This window comes from Sus scrofa, chromosome 10, assembly GCF_000003025.6.
Source record: "Sus scrofa isolate TJ Tabasco breed Duroc chromosome 10, Sscrofa11.1, whole genome shotgun sequence".
Taxonomy (NCBI): Eukaryota; Metazoa; Chordata; class Mammalia; order Artiodactyla; family Suidae; genus Sus; species Sus scrofa.
Window position 1 is genome coordinate 6,157,139 of NC_010452.4, and position 18,025 is coordinate 6,175,163.

Sequence of the window (18,025 nt, forward strand, 5' to 3'; positions counted from 1 at the left end):
TATGTGAAGATATTTTAAAGGTGACCCAGTGCAGTGGTTTGCAAGCTCAGGCAGGCGAACAACCCGAGGTGGGGGCCCCGCCTAAAATGCAGACTGGCCCCATGCTCAGAATTTCTGATTCAGTAGGTTGAAGGCAGGGCTCCAGATGTGCATTTGAAACAAGTTCCCAGGAAACGCTGCTGGTCCTACTCCTGGTCTGGGTCACGACGCGGGAACCACTGATCTGGGTCAAGTCCGCCGCTTCAGAGGTGAGAAGCCCGCATCTCAGCCCAGCGAAGTTTCTTCAATCAGCCCAAAGAGCCAATGGGGGGAAGAAGTGTTGCTAGAGCTGAGAGCAGAAGAGAAGGGTCTAGAAGATGGTCCCAGGAAGAGGCTCAGAGGGCACCTTCAGCGTGGGGTCAGCAGCTTGGTCACCCAAGGTCACCGTTTCCTATCAGGTTTGCTTTCTGAGGTCTCCACACTGAAGCTCAAACAAAAGCAAACACTTAGGTATGACTTTCAAGAAGTTATATGGCCTCTGCTGTTTTTTCTTTCAAACATCGTTTGGTTTAAATTCTTTTATTTTCAAGTGGCAGAAAACCTAGCACACACAGGCTTACGTAGTAAAAGAGGTTGGCTTCCACGACGGGCTAATCCAGGCAAAAAGACGATTTTAGGCAGAGCCGGATTCACGGGATCAAATGACATCACCAGAATCCAGTCTACCTCCTTCTCTCAGATCTGCTTGGCTTTCTTCCATGTGGGTGACCTTCGCAGACCCTTTGAAGGGCACTACGATTTGGCCAGATTCAACTGAATTCCAAGTTAAAGCCCAGAGCATGACCTGTGCTTCCGTTGGCTACACGGCATCTCATTGACTCTGACTGGAATAGCTACAATTCCTGAAGAGACTTCTGTGGTCAGGAGCCTGCGGTGCTCTGAGCCTGGGAGGGTCCAGGTGCCCAGAGGGAAACTGGACCAAGGCAGTCAGAGGGCAATGGAAACGGTGATGGCCCGTTGGATGCAAAGATAACACAAGACGACTGTCACCCACTGGGTGCATGAGGGCAAGTTCACTAATTTACTAGAAAGTGCTTTAGAGCCAAGGTGAATAAGGAGAGGGATCTGGGAAGGGAGGGAGAGAGAGAGAGGCGGAATGAAGGAGGGAACGAAGGAAAAGAAGAAAAGGAAAGGCAGAAAGGAAAGAAGGAGGGAGGGAGGAAGGGATGGAGGAAAGAAGGAGGAAAAGAAGGAAGGAGGGAAGGAAGGAGACAGAGAGAAAGAAAGAGAAAGGCAACCAACTACGAGCCCTCCGTCCATCACTGCTGCTGCTTTCATTCTGTCTCACCATGAATTTATACTTGGAGCAGATAAGCATGATACACGCATATGAAATATTGAGACAAAAATGCAAGATGGTATAAGTTCTAAAATGATCATCAAAGTGAAAAGAGAAAGAATGCTCTCAAAAACTATGCAGTAGCTACCCTCACATTTCTACTTTCATTGATCCCAATTAATTAATGCTCCCGAATAGCACAGTGGCTCTTTGCCCACTGTTGTCACAGTACATTCTTAATTAAGTTTCTGCAGAATCTTTAGATTCTGGGTGAGTCATGTTTCTTTATAGAAATACAGTAAGGGTCTTCTCAAAGTTCTTCATGAAAAGAGATTGAAAAAAGGATCTCCTAAGGACGTAACACGTATTAAGAACTTGTCTCATTTTTGTACCAGATTTATGCAGACAGGTAAATGCTCACAGAATTTTATGCAAGTGAGTCCATCTTTGATAACAAAAGAAAAAGGAAAGAATAAGAAATTATTTTTTAAAAAATAAAGCAAGCATTTCTTCAGGGCACTATGAGAATTCAAATAAAACTTCAAGATGCTTTCAAACTGCACAGCCAGTCAGCCACACATGATTTTTTTTAACCTTAAAGTTATAGATAAACCTTTATTCTAAGATAAAAAAAACAGAAAGGGGAATTGCACTTCTTCTTTTTAAAAATGTAACTTTTCAATATCAATGGAACTTAAAGGGATCATATTTCCTACCCCTCTCCCCTGGTAAAGTAGGAGAAGTGTGATAAATTTTTTTTTTTTTAGGGGGTCTCTCTCTTGCCCCAGGATGCTCTAAAGATGGTACTTAATTGTGTGTGTGGGCCTGTGTGTTTCTACACAAACCACAGGAGAGTATGCAAATGTGGGAAGCTGGCAGCCCTTTGCTGGAGGCTTCTTGAGTCCATGGTAAGCACACTTCAAAGTTCCCTCCTGTCTTCTTCACAGCTCAGAAGTTAGTCTCTTTCTAAAGTGTTTTTATAAGCAGGAAGTTCATTGTCAAGATGGTGAATATGAAAATTCACAAGTTATAAAATAAAATGTATCCTTCCTTCTCGTTGGCTTAGGTAATTTTACAAACACACACATACAGAGCAGGATAAATAAACTATCGATTCTAAGAAGGTGAAGGGAAGGTTTTTCATAAAGGGATTGAGAGCGTGTTTCAGACAGTCATAAATGCCTCGGTTTTATTCTCATAACGTACTGGGGAGAAAGCGCTGGTTAACCTAAATGGCCCTCTGTGTGTTGCCAGAGCATACCATTTATTTTATTAAGAATTTAAATACTTTTTATTCATTAAATTTGCCTACCTTATGACTCTGAATGGGTTGATTTTTCCAGGGGAAAAATAGCAGCGCATTTGGAAGACATACACAGAAGTAAACCATTGTGTGCAGCTATTCTAAAGATTCATATGAACTGAATGCCATACAAATCCCGTAGCCTTTAATATGCGGAAGGTGAAGAAGACAATGTGTTTATGCAGGAGAATGCTGTTGTTTTAAAGGATGCTATTCCTCCCGATTGATCCTATATCTTCACTGTCGCTTTCACATCGTAAAAGGCAGCCAAACTCATCTTTCCTTCTACCCTCTGAATAAGGTAATGTACCATCTTAGCCTTTTTTCTAGCCTGCAGCTTTTTTTTTTTTTTTTAATTTAGAGTCTTTGCATTCTTTCCATTTTTAAGTATCTTGTGGCCACTTGCACCTTGAAGCTTCAACTACATCTTGCAAATAATTTCAAGGGGATTTATAGCAGATAAAAAATGGAAAACACATGCTGGTGGAATATATATTTGTATACGGCAAGCAAACTTTTACATTTTTTAAGAATATTAATTTCATAAAAAAAACAAAATAATAGCATCTTGACATTGTACTGAATAGATTTTTTTTTTTTTTTTTTTTTTTAGGGCCGCACCTGCAGCTTGTGGAGGTTCCCAGGCTAGGGGTCTAATCGGAGCTATGTTTGCCCACCTACATGCCACAGCCACAGCAACACCAGATCCAGGTTGTGTCTGAGACCTATACCACAGCTCGCAGCAATGCCAGATCCTTAACCCACTGAGCGAGGCCAGGGATCGAACCCACAACCTACGCTTCCTAGATTCGTTTCCACTGCACCACCATGGGAACTCCTGTACTGAAAAGATGTTTAAATATTTTACAATTCTCATTGTTATAGCTCCTGGAAGTATAAAATAAAATGAAGCTTGAATGTGCAAACATTATTATTATTATCAATTTCTGCTGTTCGAGCTTTTTTTTTTTTCTTTTTAGGGCTGCACCTGCAGCATATTGAAGTTCCCAGGGTAGGAGTCAAATTGGAACTGCAGCTGCCAGCCTATGCCACAGCCACAGCCAAGCCAGATAAGCCACATCTGTGACCTACACCACAGTTCACGGCATTGCCAGATCCTTAACCCACTGAGCGAGGCCAGGGATGGAACTTGCATCCTCATGGATTCTAGTCAGGTTTGCTACTGCTGAGCCACAACAGGAAATCCCATGCTTTTTGAGCTTCTAGCCATTCCAAATTCCCTCGGCCATCCTGTCCTAAGATGGTATGCTTGGTCCATAGCACTGCCTACAGCCCACTCCTCTTAGTCTTAGGGTTTTCGGGTGAGATGAGGAAAAAGGAAAGAAAATGCAGTTCTTTCCTATAGAAACTGAAGGAGAAAAATAAGTTCACTAAGCAAGTCAAGCCAAAAGTCTCAGACTCAGTTCCTAATCAATTGAAGGCTATAATAAATGATTGATTGTTTCTTTCCTTTTTTTCTTTCTAAGGCGGAGCTGTTGTACCACTTAACCTGAGAGAAGAAGGATTTGATAGCATGGTCCCGCCCCTGCTAGAGCAGGTCATCATTCTGCTTCCTTTAAAGCATTTCCTTTTCCTTCTGGTAGAAGGCCCTCTCTTGACCCACATACTCTTTACTGACTTGCTAGAGTAATACAAAACCACTTCCATTTTTCAGTAACATACCAAGATGGACTGTCCACCATTCTAGTCCAAAGGCAAAATTTTTTTGTGGCCACCAGTAGATGTAGTTGTATTTTCCCAAACTGGTAACTCCTATAATCATAAGAAATAATAAAGCAAGTTGTATTAAATTGGCTAAGTTTTGAGGTGATTTGGGTGCATGGTAATAGATTACAGAAAGAGAATGCCAGTCTCTTAAAATCTAAAAAGAAAAAAAAAAAAGTAATTCTATAGTTCGATCTATGAAAAATCAATGGGTAACATTCTTTGAGCAATATTACTGGGTAAAAAATTATAATGTTGTATTTTAAAAAGCAAACATATTATTCTTTGAGCAATATTATTGGGCAAAAATTATGCTGTATTTTAAAAAGCACAAATTATGTTGTATTTTAAAAAACATTTCATTTAGTTATTCCAAAGTGCACTGTCTGAATAACTACCATGCTTTTGCATTGTGAAAAATGAAAGAGACTTTCAATTCCGAGATTTAACTTTTTAAAAAATATGTATTCAAGGAAAGTTAGAAGAAGGTGAAAAAACATTTGGCAAAGAATTCAAATTCCTCTCTTTGGGTTAGCCTTAACAAAGGTAAAAAAGCATCTATTTACGAATAAAAATATACATTATCATGGAAATGAAACAATCACCACAATTGCATTTAACAAGTGGCTCAGTACGAATACAGAAGAGAAATCTATTAAGAAAAAACGTGCTCTTTTTCTGCCCATTGAAATCCCAAGATAAGCAGGGAGAGTTTGATGTACAAATCATCTGAATATTATGATCCGGAGGTCATGGAGGGAGATATTTAAGTTATTTCAAAAGGGAAATCACGTCTTATCCTTCCTGCTTCTTCATCCAATCCTCGTCACAACCCTCCCTGAGCAGGGCTACTGGCCAGGCCGTATTATGTCCACCCTTGAAGGGGTACAGGTAGGAAGGGACAGAGATGCAGCAGGACAAGGTCAGCCTCGTCTCCCCAGCATGTGTGAAAGATTCTGATTTTGACTCACCCTCTCTCACGGGCATTATCCAGCCTTCAAAGGTAAAGGGTTCCGTAGGCCAACTCCAATGTATATGGAGGGGTGAGGGGTTTCCCTGTGCTACTAAGCAAAGCTTTGGACACCAGCCGGGAGTCCAATTCAACTCAAGACTGGACACTCTCTACCTGGAGAGAGCATCAGATTCCCCAGGGGAAGGTTCAGTCCCACACGCTGTCCACTTCCAGGCCCCCTGTCCACCACGCCACCCCAATGCCATTCACAAGACTGGATTGCTACCTGTGCTTCTGACCAACGGGCTATAAATCAGATGTTCCCACAAGCCCCTTTTTGGGTTCTCTTACTTCACTACAATGGCTCACAGAACTCAGAGAATCCATTAACTACTAAGTTACTGATGAATTACAAAGGCTGTAACTCAAGAATAGCCAGATGGAAGACATGCACAGGGCAAGGAATGTGGGAAGGGCACGGAGCTTCTGTTTCCTATCTGAACTTACCTGTCTCCCCAGTATCCATGTGTTTACCAGTCTGCAAGCTCTCCAAACCCCATCCTTTTGGGTTTTTATGGAGGCTTCATTACAGAGGCACGATCCATTGACTCATTGGCCATTTGTGCCTGAAATCAATCTCAAATTCCTTCCTGTTCCCAGGAGATCAGGAGTGGGTGGGATTGCAAATTCCACCTTCTCATCACCTGGTTGGCTTTCCCAGCAGCTCCCTCCTTGGGTGTTTCCAAAAGTCATCTCAGTAACATAACAAAAGACTGTTAAATAGCTCCCTTTGCTTAGGAAATTCCAAAGGGCTTAGGAGCTCTGTGCCAGATACTGGGACAAAGATTACCTATATATTTCTTTCTTTTTTCCTTTTTTTTTTTTGGCTTTTTTAGGGACAGACCTGCTGCATATGGATGTTCCCAGGCTAGGAGTCAAATCTGAGCTGTGGCTGCAAGGCTACACCACAGCCACGGCAACGCCAGATCTGAGCTGTGACTCTGAAGTACACCCCAGCTTGCAGCAACTCCGGATCCATAACCCACTGATCAGGGCCAGGGGTTGAACCCACATCCTCATGGTACTAGGTGGGTTTGTTACCTGCTGAGCCACAATGGGAACTCCTATATATTTCTTATTTTAAATCACAGTATCGCAGCAGGAATGAGTCTTAGTAAAAAAAAAAAACTGAACAAAGAAAATAGCAAGCACCAAATGTTTACAAGACAGGCACTGTGCTAAGCATGTTACCTATACTATATTGTTTAACTCTCTGTCAGGTGGTAATTATCATCAGGCCAGTTTAACAGAAGAACAAACTGAGGCTCAGATATGTCTGTGGATTTGCTCATTGTCATTCAGCCAGTGAGCAAACTAAAGGGAGTCAAATCTAGGTGTGTAGGATTCCAAAATCTACACCTTTACAATGTGCCTCAGTGTTCATTCCAGATGGATTCCAATCCTGTTCTTTCATTGATGTTTTAAGTTGTGGGGAGGTCAAGACAAAGAAAGGCAATCTAAAATAAATTGCAAAATGAACCACTCAAAACCATTTGCCTTTCTCAATGTTTGCTTTTCTAATATCACACCTTTGGAAAAGGAATCCATTCCTCAAGCCTCGTATTTTTGTAGGTTTGTAGATTATAATAATCCTCATCACTTTTAACATCTAAAGGAAAATTATTTACTGTCATGGAAAACTGGATCAAATTCGCAAACTAAGGTAGCTCCGCGTTCCTTTTACAATAAAGCAGTTCAGAAGAAGATAGAACAAAATTATTTCTTTTGGAAAAAATAGAAACTTTCATAAAAAATCTGTTTCTAGCGCGTCAGTATGGAATTTGTCACTAATCATTTTAAACTATGCCCTTTTATGCTCCTTCTGTCTCTTTTAGCTTTCTGAGTAGCTCTTTGATGTAACAAAGACAGTTTCAGACAAGATTTCAGTTCATCTGGAAAAAAAAGGTTTCAGTCTAGAGGCAAAATGCAGTGTATTTAAAATTTATATACTCGATAATGCCTTTGTTCTGAACTTGAAGATCCTGCAAAACTTCTAAGCTTCTTTGCCTTCCTCCTCTAAGCTCATTTGTTCTTCCGTGGCTTATTGTCTTGAGACTTAACCGGTGGTTCCATGGCTTAACTACATGCAGAGTCATGGCTGACCCTTTCTGATCAATTGCCAATCCATACAGGTTTGACTGATAAAAGAGCCAATTAGATTTAAGCAAATTAAGGGACATCACCAATGTCAACCACTTATTAAACTGAATGCTGAATTCCATGCATACAAAACACTAATGAACCGAGCCCCATTAAGAGTTGAAACCCTAACCCCATTAGTAACTCCGGACCTTGAAGGGACAAAGGTCATAAGTAAGTTTCATATTTATGGATGAACATTTGGATTCTGTTTTTATTTCTTTCCTTCTTTCCTAGAACTCTTGAACTTGTACTATAATGCTAGTCAAGAGCTCAGATTAAGTACACGCTTTATTTCTGAGAGTATCTTAGTGGTAACTCTGAGCATAGGTTGTTACAAACAACCTAAAAATACAGTAACGGTGGGAAATACAAAAGCCCGAGTTTATCATATTGTTTAATCATATTTTTCTTTTCTTTGGTCAAAGTTAAAAGTTTTATTTTTTTCATAAGATTTTTATTAAATAACAGTAATGAAACAGGCAGATCTGATAGAAATAAAAAGGGTTTGAAATTAGATGTTATTTGATGTTTTTCCCCCCAGCTTTATTTCGATATAATTGGCATCCTCAAAACTGCACATTAATCATAATTTTTCTCATTAGAAAAAAAAGAGAAACTTAGCATCAAATAGGCATTTCATAACCATTAAGGAAAAGAGAATGTATGGGGGTAAAATGCCCCCTAACCTCTCCATTTGTAAGAAGCTTTTGGAGGAAAGAGCTCTCTGCAGGAGGCCCTTTTGTCTGGTCACTCACTTTAAACCAGGCTCCCCCTGCTCTACTCATCTCAGGCCCTAGTGCACTTTCAGATCCTTTTTTTTTTTTTTTTTTCTTTTATGGCCTCACCTGTGGCATATGGAAGTTCTCAGGCTAGGGGTCCCATCGGAGCTGCAGCTACCAGCCTACAGCACAGCCACAGCAACACCAGATCCGAGCCGAATCTGTGACCTACGCCACAGTTCCCGGCAATGCCCACTTAACCCTCTGAGCGAGGCCAGGGATCGAACCCACGTCCTCACCCTCTCCGACACTGCGCTGGGTTCTTAACCCGCGGAGCCAAAATGGGAACTCCCCTTTCACATCTTTGGATCACACAGTATCTTGTGTAACAGGTTGGTTTTTTTCCTGTAGATCAAAGACGTAGAGATGAAGAGTAAGAAGTTGACAGGTGATCGGGTGACCTCTCCCTCGCTTCCCCTTCGGTCATCTCCTGACCAAACTATGTGAACAGGAACATCTAAAGCAAGATCTCAAGGAGTCCACAAGCCTGCGCACAGTGGGGGATGAGGACAACCCCGAACCCCCAGCTCGATGAGTAACTGGTTGCTTTCCTTTTATACCTTTAAAAACCTTCAAGGCCACGCAGAACCTTCAGAGGTGGTCTTTAGGGGACACTGAGCCCCCCATCGCCCCAGCTGGCCAGCCTTCTGATGACAAGCACACTTTCCTCCCTACCAACATTGGCCTCTCTTGAGCATGGAGCCGTGAGCAGCCTGACCTGAGTTCAGCATCATCCTGCAAATTCTTGCATGGACCATCGTCTTCTACCCCATGTTTCCTTAGGCGAAGGAACTACCGCACACAAGGACCCAGAGGGATGAGTGAGTGAGATCTGAGAATATTCCTTACTTCCAGTACTGCCCCTCTCCTTACCGTCTGGACCCCCAATCGCATCTGTATGACCACAACATTCCTGCACTGGACCACAGGGGACAGAAGAGGTCACACTGTCCCAGCTGGCTACAATATACGGTTGCCCCGGCAGAAGAGGAAGCCTGAGTCGTCCCGAGCACTGATCAGCTTACACCTTAAAACTGGTAATTAAGCGAGCCCGACTGATTTATTTATTTATTCATTCACTCACCAATTATTCATTATGCACCTACCATGTGTCAGGTTTGGTCTAGGCACTGATGATAAAAATGTGAAAAAGAAAGAGTCCCTGCTGTGCAGGGTCGTATCACCCGTGATTGTCACCGTCAGATGAGACAGGCAATTTCCTCATAATGGGACTCGACTCCGGGATACAGACAGGCTCTATCTCAGCTTTGGTTGGTAAAAGAGGACTTTCTGATGGATCGACTTCCAAGCTGCACCCTACAAAATGAGCAGGACTTGGCCAGAGCAAGGGGGTAAAGGAGAGTTTCCAGAGCACATTTGATAGCAAACACTGGATAAAGAAAAAAAAAAAATTTGCATCTCTGTTTTGCCCAAACTTTCTATTCTTATGTTTTCAAAGTTATTATTACAAATCTCGCATAATACAGCATTGAAAGAAGGAATTCCATATCGCCATAAAAGAGATCTAATATTGAAATCAAGGAAACGGCAATAATGATAACAATCCAAACATAATGGAAAAGAAAACAGCACAGAGAACCGTCTCTGCCTATAAGTCGCTTCACTTCTAGACACCGGTTCATTTATTATTCATTTCGGTATGAAACACAGTTCACTGGACAAAGGCATGGAAGATTTCTTTAATAACTCTCTGTCCTAATTTAATTCTACTTAAACACACATATTCTAGTGAATGCCACATGCTTTTCAGCATGATTTTATGTGTAAATCAGGATAATATGTTTTCAGATCATTAAGTAAAAGGAAGCATGAACTAAAACCTATTTAATCAATGAGGTATCACCTTTAAACTGCCACAAGGTCATAAAAAAGATCATTTCAAAGCTATAAGTTTCCTAATTGTAATCAACAACAATCTAATGATGAAAGAAGTTTGTCCTAATGGCTGCAATAAACTTGAGGAGTCACGGTCTGTCTTTGAAGACATTTCCCTCTTCTTTTTGGTTAAGGGACATCTCCCAAATTCTGGATTTCTGAGTACATGAAGGGAATAAAGCCCATGCGCCCAGGGAGTGTGGGCTTCTAGAACATCACGGCAATGACCTGGATAAGCCTCTCGAGCAGAAATGAAGACAAGCTCTGCAGCTGACTTCGGTCTGACTGTGCCACCAAAAAACAATATTTCGTTTCCTCCTGTTTGCATAATACGAAGCCTTCTACTCTCCCACTGACAGATATAGTCACAGCTGAGGGAGCAACGGGAGCTTGCTGTATTTAACCAAATCGCAGATATGCACGCACTGTATTATAAATTATTTGACCATACACTCCTAAACATACGGGCAATGAATTTAATTAATCCCTTTATGAATACAGTGCAAATTGCTATATATAACAAACTAGCTAAATCAATGTAAATGTCAAAAAACGAACCTGTGACTCCTCCAATGTTCCACATATTCTGTTAAGAAAATGTTACTGAAAAATCTCCATTAAAGCACTAATGACTCTTTATTATCTACATATGAATGAAGGGAATTAAATACTGAAGGTATAGTCATCGCAGGTTTTTTTGATCCCTTCCAGTGGACGGGGTTAGAGTGAAAAAGGAAGATATGAATACCTAAGCTTTCTTTTGTTTTGGTTTCAGTTTTTAGTCTGAATGCTTTTTTTTTTCTTTCTTTCTTTCTTTTTTTTTTTTTTGACCATGCCCACCGCATGCAGAAGTTCCAGGGCCAAGAAGCACACCTGAGCTACAGCAGTGACAATGCCAGATCCTTCATCACCAGGCCACCAGGGAACTCTGTTGGTCTTAGTCCTTAAAGAGGCACCAACCTGGATTCAATTCCCTTTTCTATTGTAAGTTCATAAAATATGCAATTGAGTTGATCAGCTCTAAACGTTTCTTTTAAGCATTCCTTTCTTATGCAATGTGGCTTCTGCCATTTAGAGTTTCTAGTGTTTTCATGAACATCCACTCATATGTTGTCATGAAAGGTACATAACAGTGAGTAGTTTTTATGACACAGCAAGCAGTGAATTTTCCCTTGAAGAGGGGTTCCAAATTGTAGATCAACCCTTATTTTCCTCTGGTAATAAGATCTTTGTTGCTCTTATTTTTTTATTTTATTTTATTTTTGTCTTTTTAGGGCCGCACTCCCAAGCTAGGGGTCCAATTGGAGCTACAGCTGCCAGCCTACACCATAGTCACAGCAGCTTGGGATCTGAGCCACATCCGCAACCTACACCACAGCTCAAGGCAATGCTGGATCCTTAACCCACTGAGCGAGGTCAGGAATCGAACTAGCATCCTCATGGATGCTAGTCGGGTTCGTTAACCACTGAGCCACAACAGGAACTCCTGTGGCTCTTATTTATACCCTTTGTGACCAGACAGGAACTTCTGTAGCTTGTTGCCCTAAATAAGACAGTGAGATCACCCTCCCGTCCGTAACACACCAATGCCTGAAGCTGGGCTACAAGCAGATGCTGAGTGTCCTGGGGTCCTTTTCCTTTAGTATTTTCAGAAAACATACATTTCTAAACATTCAGTTGAGAACCACACTTTCGTTATTTTGAGGTGTGATTTCTCTTCAAGGCTGTACATATCAACCTAAGGGAGGGTTTTGGTCTTAGCAGTTAGTTCCCATAAACAGTGAAAACCAAAGTGGACTTGATTGCAGGTAACAGTAATACTTCTAAATCGTCGAGTCAGTCTGTTTTTATAGAAAGGTTTAAAAATAGCCAGATTGTGTCACATTCTACATATGAAAGTGACGCTATTGAACTCTAAGCGTTAGGACCTGGAATTTAAAGGTATTTTCCTAGTGGTGTGAATAGAGTTTTCCTATTCAACCGCCCTCCTTTTTTTGTCAAATGAATGGTTGAGATACACATGTAAACCAGTCTCAAAAAAACACAGGACAAACAACCACTTGTAGGAGAAAACTAAAGCTCAAATTGAAAATATAAATCTTGACTCTCAAGGAAGTCTCAGACAAAAAAGCATTTCCGAATCTTCCTAACATGCATAAAGCAAGAGCTGTATGTACGTATACACACACACCAAGACACAGACGCAGCGTGAGATGAAAAGTGGTCTCCATAAAACACAACCACCACCCAAACAACCAGAAACACAACTGAGAAGTTGCAAAAAAATAATAATAATAATGCTAACAACAAACCAGGTGTTCCATGGAGACTTGGTTCTGGGGCGTTTACATACATTTAGACGGCCAGTGCTGTGCAAGGACTTACCCCCTGGCGGCATTGCAATCATTACGGGGTCACTTATCAGGCTGCCTTGGCTGTTGGAAACATTCACTTGGACAGTGTAGTTACTGAAAGGAACCAAGCCGTCGACGGGTATCCAGCCGTCGGTCTCTTCGCCCCTGTGCATGGTTTGTGTGCCATGCAGAAGAGTGTAGTTATCGTCCGCTGATCAAAGAAGAAAATTATTTAAATGAGTACACATCTAAAGAGTCTTTTCTGCTATTATCTGAATATTCTCTTTGCTTTCTAAATACACAGCGCTCAACAGGACTATATGTCAATACTCTGACTGGCATGACATGTGTTACTATCAACATGTGCACTTTTATTTTACTATTTTGTGAACAAAATGTTACCTGAGTTAATATCATGGTCTCTACGCTGATGTTAGGTTCTCAGTACAAAATAACTGAACATATTTTTTTTTTTTTTTGGCTTTTCTAGGGCTGTTCCCGTGGCATATGGAGATTTTTCAGGCCAAGGGTCTAACTGGAGCTGTAGCCACTGGCCTACACCAGAACCACAGCAATGCAGGATCTGAGCCATGTCTGCAACCTAAATCACAGCTCACGGCAACGCCGGATCCTTAACCCACTGCACAAGGCCAGGGATTGAACCCCCAACCTCATGGTTCCTAGTCGGATTTGTTAGCCACTGAGCCACGACGGGAACTCCAACTGAACAGATATTCTAAGACAGTATGAATCAAGTCACAAGTATCATGCATATAAGTAAAGATACTCTGCAGATAAATAATCTGATCAATGGATATGTACATTGGAGGATTTTTTTTAATCCTTGAGTTTTCATTGATGCACAGACTGGAAAGAAATCACATCCTTCTCCTCCAAAACAAATGGCTCTGGATATAAAGAGGACATACAAATATACATGTCATATATTTCACTTATTACCATTTGGGTTATCTTCTGCTCATTTTGCTTGAGAGGTTAGGCTTTCTAATGAATGCCTCTTCAAATTAGAATTGGGCAGAATATCCTGAAAATATCCTTAAGAGGGATGTGAAGTAATGTGTCTCCTTCCTTTCTCTCTCTTTCTTTCTTTCTTTTCCTTCCTTCCTTTCCTCCCTCCCTCTCTCCCTCCTTCTTTCTTTCTTTTCTTTTCTTTTCTTTCTTTTTCTTTCTTTCTTTCTTTCTTTCTGTCTTTCTTTCTTTCTTTTTCTTTCTTTTCCTTCCTTCCTTCCTTCCCTCCCTCCCTCTTTCTTTCTTTTTTTTTTTTTTCCTATTTATAGCTGCTGCTGTGGCATATGAAGTTCCTAGGCTAGAAGTCGAAACGGAGCTATACCTGGGGTACATGCAAGAGCCACAGCAACACTGGATCCTTTAACCCACTGTACTGGGCTGGGGATCGAACCCATGACTCCACAGCAACCTGAGCTGCTGTAGTCAGATTCTTAATCCACTGCGCCATGGCAGGAACTCCAAGAAGATCTATTTCTTAGCTCTATGGGAAAATGCAGCAGCTGCCTAACTATATAGAAGGATCATCTTCAATGGGGTGTCATGGGGACCCACCATCCTTCCAAAACTTTAGCAAACCCTTTCTCAAATCTTAGCATGTCTAGGATATAGGAAAATATGGCTGGCTGATCACATTGTGTTATCTTCCTCTTCTATGCAACTGGGTTACATTCGAGGTTGAGAACAGTTAGCAATTAGGCTTGAAATAAGAATAGGGCTACAACTGAAAACTATGTTATAAAACTAAGTTATCCCACTTGTTATGTTAGATGCTTTCCTGAAAAGTTTCCATGGGGAAAATCTCTCAAACTATTACTTTATTTAGTAAAATTTAGTTATACTTACTCTTAAAACACAGGAAAAAAGAATGATTAAGAAGAGTGATAATTAACTAGGTCCCATTTGTTTATTTCTGTTTTTACTGTCATTACTCTAGGAGGTGGATCTGAAAAGATATTGCTGTTTATGTCAGAGAGCATTTGGCCTGTTTTCTGCTAAGAGTTTCATAGCATACGGTCTTACATTTAGGTCTTAAAAGGCTTTGCACAGCAAAGGAAACCATAAAGAAAACAAAAAGACAACCCACATAATGGGAGGAAATATTTGCAAATGAAGCAACTGACAAGGGATTAATCTCCAAAATACATAAATACCTCCTGTAGCTCAATATAAAAAAAAATAAATAAAAAGTGGGCAAAAGATCTAAATAGACGTTTCTCCAAGGAAGACATATAGATGACCAAAAAACACATGAGGAGCTGCTCAGCATCACTAATTATTAGAGAAATGGAAATCAAAACTACTATGAGGTACTTACTACCTTCCACCAGCCAAAACGGCCATCATCGAAAAGTCTACAATAATAAATGCTGGAAGAGGGTGTGGAGAAAAGGGAACTCTCCTAGACTGTTGGTGGGCATGTAAATCGGTACAACCACTATGGAAAACACTATGGAGGCTCCTCAAAAAACTAAAAACAGAATTAACGTAGACTCCGGCAATCGAACTCCTGGGCATCTATCCAGAGAACACCATAATTCGAAAAGATACCTGCACCCTGATGTTCACTGCAGCACTATTTACTGCAGACAGCCAAGACAGAGAAGGAACCTAAATGTCCATCAAAGGAGGAATGGATAAAGAAGATGTGGTACATATATATATACAATGGAATATTACTCAGCCGTAAAAAGAATGAAATGCCATTTGCAGCAACATGGATGGACCTAGAAGCTATCATACGAAGTGAAGCTAGTCAGACAGTGAAAGACAAACATCTTAGGACATCACTTATATGTGGAATCCAAAAAAGTATATAAATGAACTTATTTGCAGAATAGAAACAGATTCACAGACTTTGGAGAACTTACAGTTACCAAAAGGGACAGGTGATGGGGGGAGGGATGGACTTGGGGTCTGGGATTGGCATATGCACATGGAGGTCTATGGAATGACTGATCAATAGAAACCTGCTGTATAGTGCAGAGAACTCTACCCAGTATTCTGTGGTCATCTATGTTGGAAAACAATCTGAGAGAGTGGATATGTGGATATGCATATGACTGGGTCACTTTGCTGTACAGCAGAAATTATCACAACCTTGTAAATTAACTATACTTCAAAAAAACTTAAAAAACAAAACAAAGTGGGTGATATTTATTTAAAATAGCCTTTTTCCTTTGCCAAAACACTTTTTACTATATGTGCCTTTGATCTACAAATAGAGAAAATGAATAAAAAACACATGATGTTGGATTTCAAGGGCAAAGCAAGATCTCTGGATACTGACATAATCTTTATGGATTAAATGTTTTAAGATGTAATAGATGGAGCTCTCTTGCGTCTCCGTAGGTTAAAGATTCAGCATTGTCATGGCAGTGGCTCAGATCATTGCTGTGGTATGGGTCCAATCTCTGGCCTGGAAATTTCCTCATGCCGCCAGCTTGGGCATTTAAAAAAAAAGAAAAATGAAGAAAAAAAAAAGTAAAAGATGGCCACATATGAAGAGTGATCTTGCACGGTACAGTAGACAAAATTTAATAGTTGGCAAGATTTACACAGTACTGTATTTTTACAGTTTAGTAGCGGAGTATATTGCAAAGGGATGAGCTTAAGTTTGGTGATGAGAGAGGTCTGGATTTGAACTTATCCTTGCCTTTCTTGAGTAGTGTGTTCTTTGTAAGTTATTTAATATTTCCAAACCTTGGGTTTTTCTTCTGTGAACTGGGGATGATAATACTCCTCCGATGGTCATGTTATTATGAAGGTTAAGTGAGATTTCTTTACAACAGATATTCATTAACAGCTGCCTAGAATGCTACTGTTTCTGTTGTAATCTGTACCACTGATACCTCCCAGACAAATATTCAGGACTAGCAAGTGATTAAGAATTATCCCACATTTTACTTTCTCCATCACCTACCTGCTATATTCCCTCCTACCTCCACCCAACAACATATTCTTTCTTTTCTGAATTTCCCCAATACATTATTATTTTTTTTCTACTGTACAGCATGGTGACCCAGTTACACATACATGTATACATTCTTTTTCCTCACATTATCCCACCTATGTATTCTTAATCAAAGTTCTAAGGTCTTTCAGTTAATAAAACAACATCAAACTCAGTCACTACCGCTGGGCCATTTTCCATCAGGCTGTACTTCAAAATCTAAAATTAATAAAGATCAAGTGATGAAAAGAGGAGCTCATATCTAGTTGTGAGAATTCTCATAAAATGTGGGTAAGGCAGAGAAATGCTTTGAAGATATGCAAAAATTTTGCAAAGATATTTATAACGCCAGGTTGGAGAGTTCAGCTGAAATTTTTATTGCTGCAAAATACAAAAGTATGTTATGTGTTTCCCATGAACAGAAGAAATCCCTAGTTCGTATAAGAATTTATTACTCTAAACTTGAAATTGGCATATCCAAAGGAGTGATTTGTCCGAAAGAAAATAAACGATACTTACGGGCTAAAACATGAGACCAATAATTTCTATTCAATTTTAGGAACATGATAAAGACATATTCACAGCTTAAGAATGGTCTAAAGTTGGCAAATTGAAAATAGACAACATAGCTATATGTGTGCAACACATATTAACAAGTTCTGAAACCTACCAACAAGCTGTTGGTGATTTCCTAATGCATCGAAAAGACATTTCCAAATTACGCTTTGCTGGCTTTCATAGATGCTTTACGACTGGGAGCTCCAACAGCAGGCAGAGGGTAGACTTTGCTAGGTGCTGATGAGAGTGTGCCCTAAACCAGTAAGACAGAGTTGCCACACTCAGGAAACCTGATGAAGATGAACCTGAATCCCTCTGAACCACTGCCTAAGAACACACTCCATTCTCTGCATGTGAAGATCCTCGCAAGTTCCCACCTCATCTGTCTCTTCGAAAGTCTCTTCAGTTACAGCTGAAACACCACTGCTTCTGTCACATGAGCAGCTGTAAAATTTCAAAAAGGTCAGCTTCCCCTGTGACAGGCCCTGCTGCTTCTAAAGCAGCATAACTGTGCACGTCTTACAAAAGATGGCAAACTGCAAAACATCAATGAAAAGTATAACAATAAGCCAAGAGAATATGGTTTTATGACTTTCACGTGGATACACCTGTAAGCCCAAGGAGTTAACATCTCTGATGATAATCTTGGTGAGGTTTTTTTCCTTTTTTCTCCTTGTGTTTTGTTTGTTTGTCCGGGAAGCAAATTTCTAGCTGTAAAACAAACACTATTGCCAGCTTTGAAAATGGCATGGCAGGGGAAATATATTAAGTACCACTTTATTCGAAGTTTCCCAGATAACATTAATACATGGTAATTATACAATTAGTTGTAACATTAAGTCCTAGTTATAGAACAATGATTACTCAGTAATTATAAGAAGTATATAATTACTGAATAATTATGAGAAGTATGCAATTACATAACCATTTCGTTCAGCTCAAAAAAAAAAAAAAAAAAA

General features: G+C 40.3%; 1 protein-coding gene across 1 annotated transcript in view; it reads right to left on the reverse strand.

The window, feature by feature from the left end:
- Positions 1 to 18,025, reverse strand: part of USH2A (usherin) — an 837,143-nt gene that overhangs the window by 331,548 nt on the left and 487,570 nt on the right. The window contains 1 exon segment of the mRNA XM_021064292.1: positions 12,561 to 12,740. Within this exon segment, the coding sequence (XP_020919951.1) occupies positions 12,561 to 12,740 (180 nt within the window).